Below are 19,179 nucleotides of genomic sequence, written 5' to 3'. Positions count from 1 at the left end.
CTTCATGAAAACGCCCCATAAACGGCCAAAGCTGCTTAATCAGCAGATTCCTTTGTCTTGGGTCAAAAGTGAAAAAGGAAGGTAAAAAGAATAAGAATAAATCCCAATGCACATTTACAGATCATCCCATTTAAGCAAGTGGATTTATTAACACAACCTCGTGGAAATTGGAGCCAGAAAGGGCCTTTCCAAGTTTAGCTTGTGCCATTATCCAGGCATAATGAAGTTGAAAACAGTTCCACATTTACTGCTGCTAAACTTCTCATGTTGAAACACTTACAAAGTTTACAGTACTCTATAACTAACATACTTTGTCCTAGTTGACAGGCTCCCAAGATCTCATGCAAGTCAGAGACGATGTAACATTTCTTCAAAGCGGACACAGCCATGAAAAATGGAGGGGGAAAAAGGGGGAAAGAGATCTAAAGGAAAGGCAGAACAGTTTCCCCTCCTTTAGAGAACCTTTTAGTCCCATTTCCCCATTATGGTTGGAAGATTTAATAAGAAAAGGCATTAAACAGCACCAGTCATCACATCTGTATTCATGCAATTGTTTATGACGCTGATATAGTCTTCAGCAACTCAAAACACAAGTTCAATAGAAACCTCACCAAAACCACAGACTCTGCTCCCACCAGCATCAGCCTTTGTCCAGCATCCTTACAAGCAGATGCACTGGGTTTGGCCAGACACGCAACTGAGCTCAGTGCAGCAGCTTTAACCTGAAGCCTTTTACAGCCCCATGGGTGAACACTGAAACCAGCAGGCTGGGAGGGACTGGTGGCAATTCCTGATGGCTCTGCTGCAATCACAGTACTCTGACAAACCTACACCTGCCTCAGCCAAGAAAGCACACTCGGAGATCATGGCTTGGGTCAGAAGAGACCTTGAAGCTCATCCAGTTCCAACCCCCTGCCACGGGCAGGGACACCTTCCACTAGAGCAGCTTGCTCCAAGCCCCTGTGTCCAACCTGCCCTTGAACACTGCCAGGGATGGGGCAGCCACAGCTTCTCTGGGCACCCTGTGCCAGCGCCTCAGCACCCTCACAGGGAAGAGCTTCTGCCTAAGATCTAATAAAGATGGCCTCAAGCCTCTCAAATTCAGACACGGTTTTGGGGTTTAGGAGCCCTGAAGGTTGGGGGCTTTTCCCTTTTTCAGGCTGCAGGGACCCATGACCAACACCAGCATGGCAGCTACACCTCTAACACAGGCAGGTTATACAAGCCTGGTGTGTTATACTTCAGCAAACAGGGAGCCATGAGAGCACAGCTTTACACTGTATCTGCATCCATACTCATAGTGCTTTGTCAGTAAAATATCCTGGTAAAGAGCCTCCTACAAACAGCCTGGCTATCAATCATGAAAAACTGTGCAGAAGCCTTTTGGATGAGTCTCAAGGAGCGTATCTAGTCTGTCTGCAGTCACACGATGATGCCACGGTACTCTGTGTCATGGAGTTCCATTCATCCTCCAACTCTGCTCCAAGCTGTTCTCCCACCCTCCTCCCTTACACACTGATGTGAAGCATACTACGTGCTGCTCATTGGCCTGGCCGTACTTCTGCAATGTTCTTGTACTTATGTAGTCTGAGAGGCCCTCAGAACCTTTTGAGCTCCATAAATGGAGTCTATTTCATGAGACCTTATCTCTTTAATGTGGTCTATGCCCTAAGTATTTGAAGTAAAAAGTTGCAGTCTGTAATAATTATTGAGAATACCTAAAGCTATTCCTAACAAGTTTATTTATATTAAAAAAACTAAACACACATTAAAAGCCAGTTCTTGCAGTTAGTTCTCTCAAGCTGAACTTTATAAGTTCTTCTTTTCAACCTAAAAGTTCCATTTAAAACTGAAACGTGAGCTCCCACAGCAAGTTCAATGGTTTTTGCCAAGACATCTCCTTGGGAAAATGATGGAAAGAAAGCAGACATTTTTTCCAAAAGTCATTTACAAGGGAATCCGATTTTCTATGGAAAACAGTGGAGAAGAGTCAGCCAGAACAACTGAGCAGCTTCGCACTTCCGATTCTTACACCGGATTTCTCCATTCACATGTTACTACAACTCTAATCGCAGGCGTTAGGAGCTTGAAGCCAGCAACACACCCACGGCTATTACTTGCAGTACACTAGTGCCCAGAAGCCCTACCAGCCTGCACGACTCCTGGTACGCCCCGTGCCAAGCAGAGTGAGTCCTCCTGCAGAGATCAACGAGCTGCATTAGCAGTTTGGCCCTTTAGGACATGGGAATTAGGCCAATTTTTAGGAGTTTGGTCTTTTCCTTCTCTTCTCCTGAAGAACTTTCCCATCCTGACTGTTCTCAATGAGGACCTCTTCCTGCAGTTTAGGCTCAGCGCTCTGATTAGGGGGGGATAAGGAGGAGAAGCAAAGACTGGATAATTAACTTCAACGTTCAAGTCAGCCCATGCTCTCTGTACAAGAGGCATTGTGTATCTTGCAGCCATCAAAATCCTACCCATGGTTTTAAAGGCCAAATCAGACCTTTCCAAAAGCTCTTTCCAAACACGTATTTTCATGCAATCATTATCATTATTCTGATATCATTCTGTATTCTAGTACTGTATCCTAAACTCTCGGGTGTATTTGTACAGGACTAGTTATCCCACAATGCAGCAATTCAAATCTAACCTAAAGCAACAGATTTAAACAGACACAAAGAACTTGTTCAATTAATTTGGGCAGCCGTCATTGCCTGAAGCAAGGAACAGCACCCTAGTGCCCCTTCCAAATTTACATCTTTTTATATTTAGGTCTTTCTTAGGAAGCCATGCTTATCCTTGGGGATAAGTCATTTGGAGTTTGTGGGGTGATCACTGTATTTCTAAACTTCATTTCCCTACATGCAAAGTGGAGTCCTTGTGAGATCCGACCCATCTACAGAATAAAGGCAGCAAAAAAGCCCAAACCTGAGAGGAAAACAAAAGGTCTGAAAATCTGAATGTAGTCTTGTAAAACAAAAACGCAGCTCATGCCCCTTCAATGAGTAGCTCTCACAGCACCATACACAGAATTTATGACCCCTTTACCCACTCTTCATAGAAAGGAACAAGGGTTTGCAAAGCAGGATGAAGAGATCTCCCACTGGCCACCAGCTGAACCCGACCAGCTCCGAGAAAACAAACCCTCCAACAAGCTAGTTACAAACAAACCAATGGCAACACTCATGTACCTTTTAATGAATGCTTTAGATACTGTTCTACCTCCAAGACTTCAACCATGTAGCACTGGCTCCCAAGGATAAGCACGGATCCACTCAAGTATTAACAGAAGGCATTTTGATTCACCAATCTATTTAACTCCCAAAACAAAAGAGGTCAGGCTCACTAGCCCCTGGTTTTAAAGAACAGCTTGGTTGCCTCTCATGGCAGCTCTCTCCCCAGGCAGTTGTCCATAAATCCAAAGGAGAGGATGTTACAGCTGGAGACAAGATGGTTAGCAGAGATCAAAAAGATGGATTAGGAAAAGCCAATCAATCTTGCAGAAGGCAAGTGGGACAAGTGCCTCTTTAATGTCCCCTCGGTTTCCTCCATCTGTGGAGGATGATAAGCATTTCTCTAGACACCCAGAAAGGCAACATGAGCTGCTGCAGCTTCCCCACCGGAATCACGGAAGCATGCAGCATCCTGCATGGCGCATGGATGCCCTCTCACAACTGCTGCCAGTCAGCCTGTCAGAAGTCTGCATTCCTCCTACCCCAGGGTTTCACTTCATTTACACCTTGTCTAGGAAGATTCCCCACTACCAGCTTCTACATCCAAAGCGTGTCCATATTCAATACACTACAAAGAGGGGTTGACAAGAGCTTATGGAAAGCCAAAACCAAAGCACTTCCAGCTGCTATAGCAGCAAAGAGCTGCCTGCAGGCCAGCTGAACAAAGGCAGAGATCTCAAACCCTGCAGTCCTACCTTAAATCACTTCACATTTTAGGGCCTTTGCCTTGTGCTCAAATGCTAGTTACGTTTTGAGTAAGGAAAAGGCAAAGTGCTCTGTGCAATATTTCATACTGTATAGCAAGACTTCATTTAGTATCACCAGATTTTATCCCAAGTCAAGCTTGTGTGACTCAGCTTCCACAGCAATAACCAAAGCACAAGCTATCTTATCAAGAGAGATGAGGACCAAAAGTCTCCTTTGAAGCACTCAATTATTGTTGTTCCCTTAATCAAGAAAGTACAAGGCCATTCACAAGCATACACATATATTAGCATGTCTAAAAAGAGATCTCCTGCAGAGAACAGCTTGTGTCCATTCTTTTCCTCCCAACCTCAAGAGAAGTTGCAAGGGAAGCAAGAGCCACCAAAGCGCATTTCAAAACCCATCTCCCATACAGTCAAAAGAGCTGACAAGTTGTATGCAGTTTCAGGAATTCCTAAGTTTACTGTCACACAAACCTAGATGGAAAACACAGAGGGCACTATGGCCTCCTTATTGGCTACATATGGCTTTTCAAAGGAAAACCAGGTTTGGCCAGAGAACCAAAATATACTGGAAGTGTTAACAAAGGAAATTGGAATTAGAAAAGAAGATCCAAACAGTATTTCTTCTACAGCATTTGTAGACAAGACAGTTGTGGATGCGGTCGCAACAGAAACGCACACTTTCACTGGGGTATCTAAACCACAATAAAACCGTTTTGCCTCTCCACACAGCAATTCCAACTGTTGCTACACACACTGCACAAATGGAAGAGGGCACAGTTCCCATGCTAGCACGCAGGAGGGGCTGTGTAAACATATTAACATGCAGTCACTCTGCAGGAGTGTCTAAGGCAACATCCACATGGACCAGTTAGAGCGGGATGACCTGCTGGCTTCAGTCTGTGTAAACCAGACATAGCCCAGACATAAGAAGTAGTTCTGTTACACAAAAAGACAGCCCAGTTACAGAAGGTGCCAAATGAAGGACTCCAGCGTGTGCTTGCTCTGGGCCAGGGCAGGCTGCTGGGCTTTCACTTCACTCACCCAGCATCTCACAGACAGTTCAAGCCAACACAGCTGCCTGCTGCCCTAAAAGCCACCTCCTGCGCTGGCCCAGCAGTGCCTATGCACACACACAGCAACGTCAGGGAAGGCTTAAGCTAAACTTAAAGCCTTTTTGGAGCTTTGGCTAGCTAGCTTTCAGTTCACCCCACACCAGTGTACAAACACGCTGCTATAGGCTGAGGGCAGCTTAGACTCAACAGCAAGTGGACAGAGATGGCAGGAGCTATTGCTACTTATGGAAGTACCAGTTTGAGACTTTCACCTAACAAGAACCACCACCTGTATTAATAAAGAAATAACCCTCTGGTGCAGCAATAACTGGAGAGTTGGGGTAGCAGAAAACAGCCACACGCATGCCAGAAACAAACCTTTGTGTGAAACCTAAGCAAACGGTTACTGCTGCTAGAAATGAATACCCTGTCCTAGAACTGCTGCTGTTGAAAGCAGTTCCCATCTCTCTCAATCCTGGAGTCTTCCCACTCCTTGTTGGGTGCTGGGAGGAAACTCTTCAGTCAGGTTTGCTCTTCAAACGGCTGGTCCTCACCTCCTGCAAGGACAACTGGCCAGTCAAAGGGAAGCATCCAAGATAACATCATCTTAAGCATCCACTTCACATCTGTAAAGATAACTCAGTCTTGGACAGCCCAGAAATGCAGCTCCTGCTTAATATGCAAATATTCTACATAACAGAAGTCCCTGTACTCTTTCTGAAGCTCGGTGAGCCCTTAAAGATGTTTTGTTAGGGACAAAAGAAGAATATGAATGATTACAACCTTCTCCCCCATAAGCTTTAACTTGTGTTGCAGAGCTGATGCAAGCCACATCCAGCAAGGACTCTGAGCAGCATACATGACCTTCCTAGTGCCAACCATTTCTAAAAGCTTCCACTTAAAAGGTCTTTAAACTACCCTGCAATATTACAACGTACTCCTCGTATGTTGCAAATGAGGACTGGTTCTAATAAGCAGGGAGGGAAGCCAAGGTGGGATCAACGCAGGCGCCGGGCCCCAGCTCCAGAGGGTCAGGGGCCACCCTGCCCAGCATCTCATCTCCTAATGCCCAACAGACACACCAACATGAGGGAATCACCTGCAACCCCACAGAGACTCAGATGAGGAATGAAAAAACAGGCTTAAAAGCTCAAGAAATATATGCTATCAACGCTAATAATATTACAAAGCTTTAAGAAGCAAATGACAAGTTCATGCCAAAACCTCAGTAAGCTGCCCTTCACACGCCACAGAAAACATGAGAAAGTTTCTCAATCACAGAAACTGTGTTAAAACCCATTGATTTTTACTACAATTTATTTAGAACCTTCTGTAGTGCTTTGGCTTTTTCCAGTTTCCAATGCTTCATTTAGCTGTCTTCAATAATTCCTTACATTTTCCAGCTATCACTAAATGTTCTGCCAGTGTGGACTTTTAGGAAATTCTCATTCATTCATGAAATGAAACAAAACCAAATACTCAGAACAGGAACTTTTCTGCTATTCATAGATCTGCTCCTATCTATGAAGCCATCGTTTCCTGCTGTAAAATATACTCAACCCTCTTCCTATGCTCTAAAAATAGCAACCTACTCAATTTGATATCTATAGCAGCATGTGGCCGAGATCATCATATATCGTTTTATTTCTTGCTCCTCTTCAGAGTTTGCTTTGTCTCCTCTTTAATACTCACTACAAAAGTAAATATATTATGCTCACAATTCCTTATATGAACAACTTTTGCTTCTGTAGATCCTTCTGTTAGGAAGGAGAAAATAAGTGAAGTGAGAAGACCTTAAATATGTTGAGAAACTTCAAGATTATCAATGTGATAAATACACTGTAAGGGACAGAAAAGCATCCCACCTCTGCTCCCTGTCTTGATCACTACAGTAGAAACCTTTACTCAGGCAGCCAAAGGTTAACTCGAAGCAGGAAATAAAAAAGCAAGGCAGTATGAAAGGGGAAGAAGAAAGAAGGAAGAGTACAGAAGTAGACATATGGATGTCTGGGGAGAAGGGTGATTAAATTTCCCATAAATCTCACATACCAAGAGGTAAGATATTTTGCCTAAATTCCCAAGAGAAACACAATTCAGTCACATATCTGAGACTTGAAAGGACAACCATCTCCATATATATTAAGGCTGCCATGAAGGACAAGAGTTGGAGTTGCATGTGATGGCATGGATTTCCCTTGGCACGCTAAAAGCTTTCAATGCTGTGTCCGCCTGTAACTGATGGGTGAATTTTAGGTAGATAAATTTGAATTGCCTGAGCTGGAACTTTGGCCAGGACAGGAACATTAATCCTCACTCATCTGCTGATAGAAAAGAACAAAAAAGCAATCTTCACCAGCTCCTCTGCCCTTCAACAGTTACCTTTCAGGTAATTGAGTTATATGAAGAAATAAAGCCTACTGTGGTGCTAAGATGCAATACAGGAGAACAACGTTTTTCTTCATACAGAAATATCAGGGAAAAAACACGCGAGTTGACTGCACTCCTGCTTTATATTGTATCCAACGGGCCAGAGCTTTGAACAAAAGCCAGTCTGAAAACTGCACAAGTACTGATTGTCACCCATGGCAAGTTACACTTCAAAGGGTAAAGCCCAGAAGAAAACTGCTCCTCTGTAGTATCACGTACTGCACAATTAAATGCTGTATGGTTACAGTCTTCCTCACCTTGCCAGGCCACCTCACCTCCCAGCAGCACACTGCCGGCTTCCCTTTGGCATGCAGGAGAACAGAAAAGGACAGGAAAACCGATGCGACTGTGCCAGCTCTGTCATTTGCTTCTGCTTATTTGCTGGGCAGCAGCAAAACCCAAGTACTTCTGAAATGACTGAGTCAATTATTTCCCAGTTTTACATTATTCACTCTTCCTACTCCGTGGGTCTTTAGAACTGGGTGTTGAGAAATCGGAAGTCCCCTCAAGTTCTCAAACCTTCTTCTTCTCTAGAGAATTTCTATCAGTAATTAGTCATCCCCACAGACATTTCCCAACAAGCTGCACTGACAGCATCTATTAAACCAGAGAAAACCCCCTAACCTCTGCTACCGCTGAAGAATTTCTGGGCAATTACTCAGGGTGTGAGGAGGTTTTTGCCTGGCAGAGTCAGCTCAAACAGTTTCCTCCGCTCGCCACCCCCTTCTTTGTACCGGCGCTGCTGCCCTGGGAAGGCAGCATGAGTCAGATTACAGAGCAGGGTGGAGGGGGGGCCGCTCTGAAAACACTGGAACATTTCTTTCCAGCTCAGATATTTCCAGCGATGCAGTTCCCAGAGCCACCCCCCACACAGCTTCTCAACAGAGGAGCTGCAAGCACCCCACCTTCCCCCTCCAGCGCAAACCACCCGCACGTGCAAAACGTGAAACGGTTTTCCATCGGCTCATCCCACCGGAGCCTAACGGGGTTATGTAGTAAGGAAGGGCTGGATTTGCGCAGGGAAAACAGGGAGAGCAAGCAGCTGGGGCAAGGCGGCACAGGACCATCCTCAGCAGCAGCCTGTGTCTCCAGCAGGTTGGTACAACACTGAAGGGACCAATCTAGGACCTCCCTAAATTGATCTTACCGTACTATGCTATGGCACTGAACTCCAGCAGCAGCTCCCACACCTACTTTACCATCGGAGAAGTCAATGCTCACCGGCAAAAAACCTCTCCCCAGTAAAGCCGAGTGACACACACACACACAAAGCATTAAATCCTTAACCAAGGTTTATTATTTCATCCCTACCACTGATCTTTAATTTCAGAGGTGACGCTCCCCACTGGGCTGTGATTTTCATTATCACTGCCTGTCCTTGAGCTCTTCGTGCACAGCGCATTCCTTTGGTGACAGAAGGGTATCAGCTCTATCACCAACCATGGGGATAGGAAAAACCCCACACCACCCACACTGCACCCTTCCACCTGTACAAAGTCCAGTACTAGCCAGCTCATGGCTCATCACTCAGCAGCAGGCACCCACAGATCCACCTCTCTCCCACAGCTGAGAGCAATGCTCTGACAACACTCAAAAAGCCAATGAGGATTTTTTTGCCATTACAGCTGAGTGGAAAGTCAGCAGCAAAGAGAAGGAACACAGACATATCAATGAATTATTCAAGCCAGACTTATTGTCACAGTTGCTAATTTGGAGGCTTAAGCTTCAGCAGCTCACAGCAGAGGTACCTGCACAAAGCGCAGCCAGGACTGTCCCCTCCTGGGACAGTCAAGATGCTGAGATGTCCAGGCTGGAAGATGGAAACAAAACCGGCACATAACCCTACTGGGATGCACTGGGGCTTGCCCATCACCAGTCTGGGCACAAGAGGAGCTCCCAGCCACTATCACAGTGCAGACACTGAGCCCTTACAAGTCAAACAGGAAGGGGGAAAACACACACAAAACCTCAGCACAGGGAGGTCTGCAGTTATCTTTGGGGGGAATGCTATTCAGCAGGCGAACAACGGGAATGCCTACCAGGCAAAGAGAGCAAGGCAAGACAGGCAGATGTTTAATTCTGAAACTTGAAAGGACTTGCACACTATTTAACATGACAGGCAGCGAGTCATGCACAGCCATCCATGGGGTGAAGGCCACAGTGCCACAACAGCACACACCACTCAAAGCCAGCACCAGTGCCACCCTCCTCTCATCACCTGGCTGTGCCTCCCTTTTGTGCCCCGTCAGTCAGGGCTGACACTTCCTTTGATCACTCTGCACACCCCGTCAGTGCCAGCCCATAGGAGAGGTGGTCACGGTGTCCTCTGACCGATGCACGTGCTACCAGAAAACAGGCTTTTCCACATTCACAAACTCCTCCATCACAACAGGGCGCAGCTTAGCAAACACCAATGGGGGTGACAGTCATCAGCCTCAGCAGGTCTGTGTGCGTGCAGGCCCCCACTGGTGCCAGGGGTCTAGGAGCAGAACTGTGGCGCACCAGACTGGGACTCATCCGGATTAAAAAACGTAAGAACCAAAAAAAACCCCAACCAAAAGCAGCAAACAACCACCTCCCCACACACACCTTTTTCATAGAATCCCAGCCTGGTTTCGGTTGGAAGGGACCTTCAAGCTCATCCACTTCCAGCCCCTGCCACCTTCCACTAGAGGTGTGTGGTTTCCCCACACACATAGGAGGCTGGGACTCCTTCAGCAGGAGCTGTTGTCAGTAGTTCAAAGTACACCCTCAGACTCCTCATAGATTAGGCAGAATTTATGATGTGAAAAATCTCCATGTTTAAACCTAATAAATGTTCAGGTTTAACTATAGTAAAAAGTCAAAGACAAGAGAATGAACCAATTTAAGGACGACTCTCTGGAATAAACCTAAACACCTGCATGTCTCAGAACTACTTCCATCAGATCTAAGGAGTAAGCACCAAGTTGTGCCTATGAATACCTGAAATATGACTACTACCCTACTGGCATTAGCCTATTTAAGACCACCTAGACCCATTAACTCTGCTTGCTCACCCCTGTGAGAACGTAACATACTTCCTTTATCCAGGCCTGTAGCTCACCCAATATCAAAATTCAGTTTTTCAGCGCAGTACCAGTGGTCTCTGACAAGCCAACACAAGCAGAAGACGGGGCAGGTATGTGGGAGTCAAGGAGTTAAACAGCACACAAAGGAATAAACTCACTTCGGCTCTGATTAAGCAGGGCACTCATAAAAACAGAGGTCAACATCAGAAAATATTTTGTGAGTCATGAGGAGAGATTACTCACCATGCACTATTCAACTTACTCATCACAGTGTGCTACGGACAGAACTGCTCACCATGTATTCATTAGGAAACCGTGGCCTTTCCTTTGAGACAGGGAGAAGGCGGGGGAAAGAGTCATACTTTCAGTTTTGTATGTAAGCCAGTGGGAGGCTGGATCTGCAACACCAATGCTCTCTCCTCCCACGGCCCTAATTAGACTCGTAGGGAAATACATGTTTCACATCAGCCTCCCAGGCTCTTTTAGCATCCCAACAAGCAGCAGTTTGTCAGCACAGCTATTATGCGAACTCAGCAGTCTGAAGAGACCCCACTTTTCCTATTATACCTGAAATAAGCAGCAGTCCTGCAATAAATAATGTTATTAATCCAGGCACCCATTAATACAAGACATTAGACCCACAGCCTTTTATGCAGCAATACGACCGCTGCTAATTTAAGATGTAGTAAGAGCATAAAAATAGCCAAGTTACTCAATGCAGGGTTACATCACACGGAGGTGCTCATCAGTCAGCAGCCTACAACCCCACTCAGCCTCTGATGCTGGGAGAGATAATTCCCAGCTATCCCTGGCACCCACACCAAAAATAATTAGCCAGGACTGTGAGCTTCCCCTCCCCTTGCTCTCCAGCTCTCTCTGGAAAACAAATCTCATAGCAAACAACAGGAAGCAGCAAGAATAAATAAATAAATGCAAAATAGAACTACTTGAAGTGGATTTCCCTCTCCCCCACCTGGTATCCCACCTTGCTTCTTCGGAAGCCAGAAGCAGACGGAGTGGTGAAACTAAGAAATGTTCTGCTTACGTCAAACAGAGCTGAGCTCTAAAACCACAACGGTACATAGAGCCTGCTGCCAGCTCAAGGCTGAGCCAAGGAGGGAAAGAAACTCTTCAGTTAAGGGAGCACAATGTCAGGAGGCCAAATGCCGCCGTGCACCAAGAGGAGGAGGATCTGTTCCTAACACTCCAGAGTTCATATGCTGCTCCAAAGGCCGGAGCTGCAAGCAGCACACGTGTCTATATATGTGTGTGTGTGTGTGTATGCATGCCCGTGCACGCAAGCGCACGCTTCTCTAGTGTGCAGCATGATCTTTCCCCCAAACCTGCCAGGATGGAATATTGATCCGCTCCAGATGAACCATCCCCTCCCGTGGAAAAACTCACAGCACGGAGAGGAGGTTTCCTGGCAGGATGTTCGGGTTGTGGGGGGTATTTCTTCACACACACAGGCAGCACGTGTGGATAAGCACCCCTGCCCGCTGCATTTCTCAGGGAAGGCAATCTATGTAGTCTGCCATCTTCAGAACCGGCTGCTCAAGTTTCCCCAGAATTAACTCAATCCTCATTTCCCATGCTGCAAACAGCATTAAAATGCACATTTGAAGGAGGGGCGGAGGTTGGTTTGGTTCAGGTTATTTTTTTTCAGCCTGTAGGAAGTTTTATGAATATAAATAAACCCATTCCTTCCAGATGAATCCCTCACCTATGTAATCTTTCACCTATACCCCACACAACCTGCTCGGAGACACCACGTTACTATTCAGCCCCATGAAGTCAAACTGAACCGGCCATCGTTATACTTTCAGTTTCTGTCAATTTAAGCGGAGCGCGCGCCCGGGAACTCACACACACGAATGACAGAGCTGCCCAAACAGGAAAGGCTGCGTTAACCACTGCTGTCGGAGGCTCCATCGGGAGCAGCCGATGAAAATAGCACACCAGCGTCCATGGAGGATGTTTTGGAAACCACGGATACAGCAACAGCACCAAGAGGCAGGCAGCAGATACAAACACGCAGCCATCTCCCCTGCCACAAGCCATAGATTCGTAATCAGCCGCATACAAGCGCGTTCCGGCTGCCAAGCGTGTTCCAAGATCAGCAGTATCGGCTGCCCCAGCCTGTGCGTCCCAGCACATTCTCCCCGTGAAGCAGCACACGTACGAGAGAGCAAAGCCTGGAACACAACAATCAGCAGCACGCAGGCCAAGTGCAATACAGACACAGAGCGGTTCTCCCCTTTACAAACTGTTCTCAGTGGTGCTACACGCAGTCGGGGTGAAAAACTGGTCAAGGATTGGTACGAACTCTACACGCACACAAACCCAAGCCTCTCAAGCCTTTCACCTCCGTGAGATGGTCACTAATCCGAACACGGACATCGTTATCAAGGTCACACATCTCCCCCCCAGGGCTCAGGAGAGGCAGGGGAAAGTCAGGCAAGTTAGGAAAAACCCCAGCGGCTCCGTCGCTAAAAGAGGGACAAGTGACATTTTATTTGGAAGCGTGAGGATTACGGCTGACTGGAATTCTGTTCGGCATGAATACAAGAGGAGCTGCAAGGGCACTCGCTGGAGGGAGGCGTTAAGCAGCAGCACCGACCCCTCCAACACGCACCAAAGGCAGAGCCCTGCTCCCGTACCCGCAATTAACGCTGCCACGCGGGGGACTGGGTCCGGGGGTCCCCCGAGCACCCCGAGGCACCGGTAATTCTGTCCGCCAGCCACAGAGCCCTGCGCTTTCCGGCAGCTCTCGGTTATTACCCGGTTACAGGAGCCGAGCTCAGGGAAACACGAAAACTTTTCATTAAGCAGTCCTCCTCCTCCCCGCCCTTAAGTTTAGTCAACCAATTATAAAAAGAAATTGGGGATTTGACTTGCAGGCGAGCGGCAGCTCCGCGGGCCGGCAGCCCCGCAGCCCCTCACCCTCCGGCCCGCGGCTGCTCCCGCCTGGGAAGCGCTACCGGATAAATAACGCGGCTCCCTCCCGCTCGCTCGCAGGAAGGATTAACGCATGGCCCGGCCGGTGACAGGGAGCGCTCGGGGAGCCGCCGGGCAAGGAGAACGGGCCGGGGCCGGGCCCCCCGCGGGTGTCCGGGCCCGGCCGGGGGCGTGTGCGGGGAGCGGCGGTGGGGAGGGGAAGGGGGGGAGGCAGGGCCGGTGCCGGTGCGGGCGGGGGCTCGCGCTGCCCTCGCCTCCTTCTATTGTCGTTGGCGGCTCGCGGGGCTCCCCGGCGCCGCCGCCATCTTGGGCCGGCGTGAGGCGAAGCACAATGAAGGCGCCGGGGCCGGGCCGGGCCCGACGGACGCGACAGACGCGGGGAGGGGAAGGGGGGGGGTGCGGGGGGCGCGGCCTCGCGCTCCCTCCCCCCTGTCCTCAGCTGCCCTCCCCGCGCGCGCCGGGTGCGGGGTACGGCGGGGGGGGGGGGGGATGGGGGAGTGCGGGACCGCGCGGGACGCGCGCACGGTGGTGAACGGCGCGCGCGGGCCCGGGGACAGCGCGCGTGACCCGTGTGCGCGTGCGAGGCCCCGCGTGCGCGTGTGCAAGGCCGTGTGTGCGTGCGTGCAAGGCCCCCTGTGACAGCGCGCGTGATCCGTGTGTGCGTGTGCAAGGCCCCGTGTGACAGCGCGCGTGATCCATGTGTGCGTGTGCAAGGCCCCGTGTGACAGTGCGCGTGACCCTTGTGTGCGTGTGCAAGGCCCCCTGTGACAGCGCGTGTGATCCATGTGTGCGTGTGCAAGGCCCCCTGTGACAGCACGTGTGATCCGTGTGTGCGTGTGCAAGGCCCCCTGTGACAGCGCGCGTGATCCATGTGTGTGTGTGCAAGGCCCCTGTGACAGCGCGTGTGATCCATGTGTGTGTGTGTGCAAGGCCCCCTGTGACAGCGCGTGTGACCCGTGTGCTTCTGCAAGGCCCCGTGCGTGTGTGTGTGCGTACAAGGCCCCGTGTGACAGCGCGCGTGATCCGTGTGTGCGTGTGCAAGGCCCCGTGTGACAGCGCGCGTGATCCATGTGTGCGTGTGCAAGGCCCCGTGTGACAGTGCGCGTGACCCTTGTGTGCGTGTGCAAGGCCCCCTGTGACAGCGCGTGTGATCCATGTGTGCGTGTGCAAGGCCCCGCGTGACAGCGCGCGTGATCCATGTGTGCGTGTGCAAGGCCCCCTGTGACAGCGCGTGTGATCCATGTGTGCGTGTGCAAGGCCCCGTGTGACAGCGCGCGTGATCCATGTGTGCGTGTGCAAGGCCCCGTGTGACAGTGCGCGTGACCCATGTGTGCGTGTGCAAGGCCCCCTGTGACAGCGCGTGTGATCCATGTGTGCGTGTGCAAGGCCCCGTGTGACAGCGCACGTGACCCATGTGTGTGTGTGCAAGGCCCGCGTGACAGTGCGCGTGATCCATGTGTGCGTGTGCAAGGCCCCGTGTGACAGTGCGCGTGACCCATGTGTGCGTGTGCAAGGCCCCCTGTGACAGCGCGTGTGATCCATGTGTGCGTGTGCAAGGCCCCGTGTGACAGCGCACGTGACCCATGTGTGCATGCATGGCCCCATGTGTGCGTGTGCAAGGCCCCCTGTGACAGCGCGTGTGACCCGTGTGCGCATGCGAGGCCCCGCGTGTGCAAGGCCCCGTGTGTGTGTGCGTGCAAGGCCCCGCGTGACAGCGCGCGTGATCCATGTGTGCGTGTGCAAGGCCCCCTGTGACAGCGCGTGTGACCCGTGTGCTTCTGCAAGGCCCCGTGCGTGTGTGTGTGCGTACAAGGCCCCGTGTGACAGCGCATGTGATCCGTGTGTGCGTGTGCAAGGCCCCCTGTGACAGCGCGTGTGACCCGTGTGCATGTGCGCAAGGCCCCAAGTGTGTGGACGGCCCTGTGTGTGCATGTGCAAGGCCCCATGGGTGCGTGTGTGCGTACAAGGCCCCGTGTGTGTGCAAGGCCCCGTGTGACAGCGCGCGTGATCCATGTGTGCGTGTGTGTGTGTGCGTGCAAGGCCCCGCGTGACAGCGCGCGTGATCCGTGTGCGCGTGCGAGGCCCCGCGTGCGCGTGTGCAAGGCCGTGTGTGTGCGCGTGTGCAAGGCCCCGTGTGACAGCGCGCGTGATCCGTGTGCGTGTGCAAGGCCCCGTGTGTGCGTGCAAGGCCCCGTGTGATAGCGCGTGATCCATGTGTGCGTGTGCAAGGCCCCCTGTGACAACGCGTGTGACCCGTGTGCGCGTGTGCAAGGCCCCATGTGTGTGCACGGCCCTGTGTGTGCGTGTGCAAGGCCCGGTGTGTGCATGTGTGCGTGCAAGGTCCCGTGTGTGTGCAAGGCCCCATGTGACAGCGCGTGTGACCCCTGTGCGTGTGCAAGGCCCCGTGTGACAGTGCACAGGACCCATGTGCGTGTATGAGGCCCTGTGTGACAGCACGTGTGACCCGTGTGCGCGTGTGCAAGGCCCCGCGTGTGTGCATGGCCCTGTGTGTGCATGTGCAAGGCCCCGTGTGTGCGTGTGTGCGTGCAAGGTCCCGTGTGTGTGCAAGGCCCCGTGTGGCAGCGCGCGTGACCCGTGCGCATGTGCAAGGCCCCATGTGTGCGTGCAAGGCCCCGTGTGACAGTGCACAGGACCCATGTGCATGTATGAGGCCCTTTGTGACAGCGCGTGTGACCTGTGTGCGCATGTGCAAGGCCCGCGTGTGTGCACGGCCCTGTGTGTGCGTGTGCAAGGTCGCGTGTGTGCGTGCAAGGTCCCGTGTGTGTGCAAGGCCCCATGTGACAGCGCGCGTCACCCGTGCGCATGTGCAAGGCCCCGTGCGTGTGCGTGCAAGGCCCTGTGTGACAGTGCACAGGACCCATGTGTGTGTGCAAGGCCCCATGTGTGTGCACAGCCCTGTCTGTGCCTGTGCAAGGCCCTGTGTGACAGCGCACGTGACCCGTGTGCGCGTGCAAGGCCCCGCATGTGCGTGCAAGGCCCCGTGTGACAGCGCACGGGACCCATGTGCGTGTGCAAGGTCCCATGCGACCCATGTGTGTATGTGCAAGGCCCCGTGTGACAGCGCACGGGACCCATGTGCGTGTGCAAGGTCCCATGCGACAGTGCAGAGCACCCGTGTGCGTATGTGCAAGGCCCCTTGTGACAGCATGCGTGACCCGTGTGTACGTGCATGGCCCCATGTGTGTGTGTGCAAGGCCCTGTGTGTGTGTGCACAGCCCCTATGTGTGCGTGTGCAAGGCCCCGTGTGACAGCGCACAGCACCCGTGTGTGCGTGTGCAAGGCCCCTGTGTGATGGCTCCAGGCTGGTGCACAGCACCCGTGTGTGTGTGCAAGGCCCCGTGTGACAGCGCACAGCACCAGTGTGTGTGTGCAAGGCCCCATGTGACAGCGCACAGCACCCGTGTGTGTGTGCAAGGCCCCGTGTGACAGCGCACAGCACCCGTGTGCGCGTGCAAGGCCCCGTGTGACAGCGCACAGCACCCGTGTGCGCGTGCAAGGCCCCTGTGTGATGGCTCCAGGCTGGTGCACAGCGCTCGGGTGCCTGTGCAAGGCCGGAGCCTGTGCGTGGCAGCGCAGCGTGCGCGCGGTTCACCAGCACAATGGAACGAGCCCACGTGGCTGCTGGTGCGAGCTGTGCACGCAGGTGACAGTGTGGGCTGTGCACCATGCCACCAGGTCACAGGGAAGGCGCTTGTGTTGCACGTGGGTCGCATGGCATTCCCGTGGGTTCCCAGTACTCACGAGCGTGCCCGGCTCCACACGACTCCAAGGAGGAGCTTTCCTGGGATGGGGCATCCTGAATCCATGGCCTTGCACTGGGGAGCATCCCTGCGTGTGCCCCCATGCACCACCCATCAGTGCACGTCCTGCCCTGGTGCAAGAGGAGCAGCGCCGGGCAGGGAGTCTTTGGGTGGCAGCTACACCCTACACCCATGGTGTAACCTGGTAGGAGCACTACGTGCTGCACCTCATGGTGGTGGGGTGGGTGCACTGAGCAGGAGCTGTGGCACCATCCTGCACCTCTGCACTGTCCTGAATGGCAGCGCTTTGCATCTCTGTAGGTGCCAAGTAGTGGTCCAGGGGCAAGCGATTCTGTTTTGCATGGCTTTAGGTGCCCAGCTGGGAGCCCAGGGATAAAATCAGGCCAGAGCTTGTTCCCTTGGAGCTTTTTTGGTGCTAATTCCACTTAACTGGGGACATGGGGTTCAGGGACACCTGGGTACCCTGCCTCCCTGCCCTGAGGTGCAGGCACTGCCACCCTCCTGCTGCTCAAGGAGCCCTGGAGCACTGGTCCCATGTCCCGATGCATGGTGGGGCCCCAGCCCTAACGGGGCTTCCCAAAATGAGCTATGGCTTGCAAGCTGCGGTGGGTGATGCGGGAGTCCCACCCACTGTGGGCACAGGGGTCACCTTGCCCCACACTGCACCTTGGCAAAGGGACAGTGAGTGCACCCCAACACACAGCGATGGCTCAGCACGTACCCACAGAGCACCAGGGACTCCTGTGGGGTGCACGTGTGTGATCCCCCCTGAGAAATACCTGTCCCAAAGGCAGGGCTGTGACAAAGGTGGGTGCGGGACCCATGGAGTTGTGGTCATCGCATCACAGAATCATGGAATGGTTTGGGTTGGAAGGGACCTTAAAGCTCCTCCAGCCCCAACCCCTGCCACGGGCAGGGACCCCTTCCACTGGAGCAGCTTGCTCCAAGCCCCTGTGTCCAACCTGGCCTTGAACACTGCCAGGGATGGGGCAGCCACAGCTTCTCTGGGCACCCTGTGCCAGCACCTCAGCACCCTCCCAGGGAAGAGCTTCTGCCTAAGAGCTCAGCTCAGTCTCCCCCAGGCCTCCCTGTGGAAGGGGCAATGGAAGGGCCCCGATGTCTGATCACATCCCACATCCCAGGGGGCTGTGGGCAGCAAACCCACTGTGGAACCCACACAGGGAGCTCCGGTCCCCATGGCATCACCAGCTGCAAACACCAGGGAGGCTGGGGGCCGCCTGCTCCGGAGCCAGGCTTCAGCCCATACCTCGGAGCGATCGCATCCGCTCTCCCCCTGCGCTGGGCTGCGGCTCCAGACCCAGGCATCTGCAAAGTGCTTCAGGCTCCTGCTCCCTCCGCCTTGGTGACGCACGGAGACGCCGATGTTTGAGCTGCGAGCTGCATCCCGGAGGCACCGTGTGCCAGAGCAGGAGGTTTCCAGGTGAGTTTGGTGCGTTATTGAGCACCTCTATTCACTTGGAGGTCACTGCCTCCAAGCTGAGGCCCGGGGCCGTTCACTGGAGCCCTGCGATGTGTCCCTGCTCCTGTCCCCACGCACGTGGCTCCCTCCGAAACGCCTCCGAATCTGGGTCCGAACTCGGCCGCCCTCCTCTTTGCACCCTTTCCACCTTTAAGTGTCCATCCATGCGGAAAGTTCCGTAGCTAGGAATGCTTTTCTAAAGAAAACACTAAAATCATCAAGTCAGCAGCGCTTAAACCGCTCTGACGGCCTCTTAAATAATCAATTCATCTTTAATTAGCTTACCACCAAAATTCCATTAAATTTAAATAAATAGACATGGCAGGAGTTCTCCGAGGCACAGCAGGCTCCGTTTAAAGAATTCTCTTTGAGTTCGTTAGGTTGCTCTTTAATCAGTTTGTCGTCCCAGTCCTTGTGTGGCCCAAGCAGGCTCCTGGGCTGCTAATGAAGAGCAGTTGAAGCTATGAGAGTTTCCCGGATGGATCCAGGC

General features: G+C 52.1%; 2 protein-coding genes across 6 annotated transcripts in view; both read right to left on the bottom strand.

Moving 5' to 3' along the window:
* The window catches only part of DOT1L (DOT1 like histone lysine methyltransferase), a 65,813-nt gene extending 54,158 nt beyond the window's left edge, over nt 1-11,655 (bottom strand). For 2 of the 5 annotated variants that reach the window (XR_009966797.1, XM_062629435.1), the window contains exon 1: nt 10,713-11,651. Coding sequence is in view for 4 of the 5 variants with exons in the window: in XM_062629435.1 (XP_062485419.1) it covers nt 10,713-10,715 (3 nt within the window). In the remaining variant the exon portion in view is untranslated. Of the gene's footprint in view, nt 1-10,712 lie in introns of all 5 variants that reach the window. The other 3 variants (XM_062629434.1, XM_062629433.1, XM_062629438.1) reach the window with 3 other exon arrangements.
* The window catches only part of SF3A2 (splicing factor 3a subunit 2), a 93,043-nt gene extending 74,263 nt beyond the window's left edge, over nt 1-18,780 (bottom strand). Inside the window, exon 1 of the mRNA XM_062629451.1 lies at nt 18,770-18,780. The gene's annotated coding sequence lies outside the window, so the exon portion shown is untranslated. The remainder of the gene's footprint in view (nt 1-18,769) is intronic.
* Nucleotides 18,781-19,179: the final 399 nt, after the last annotated feature.

Source organism: Pezoporus occidentalis, unplaced genomic scaffold (assembly GCF_034315485.1).
Source record: "Pezoporus occidentalis ecotype Australia unplaced genomic scaffold, CSIRO_AGI_Poc_V1 ctg338, whole genome shotgun sequence".
Classification (NCBI taxonomy): Eukaryota; Metazoa; Chordata; class Aves; order Psittaciformes; family Psittacidae; genus Pezoporus; species Pezoporus occidentalis.
This window is presented reverse-complemented; position numbering and strand designations above follow the sequence as displayed.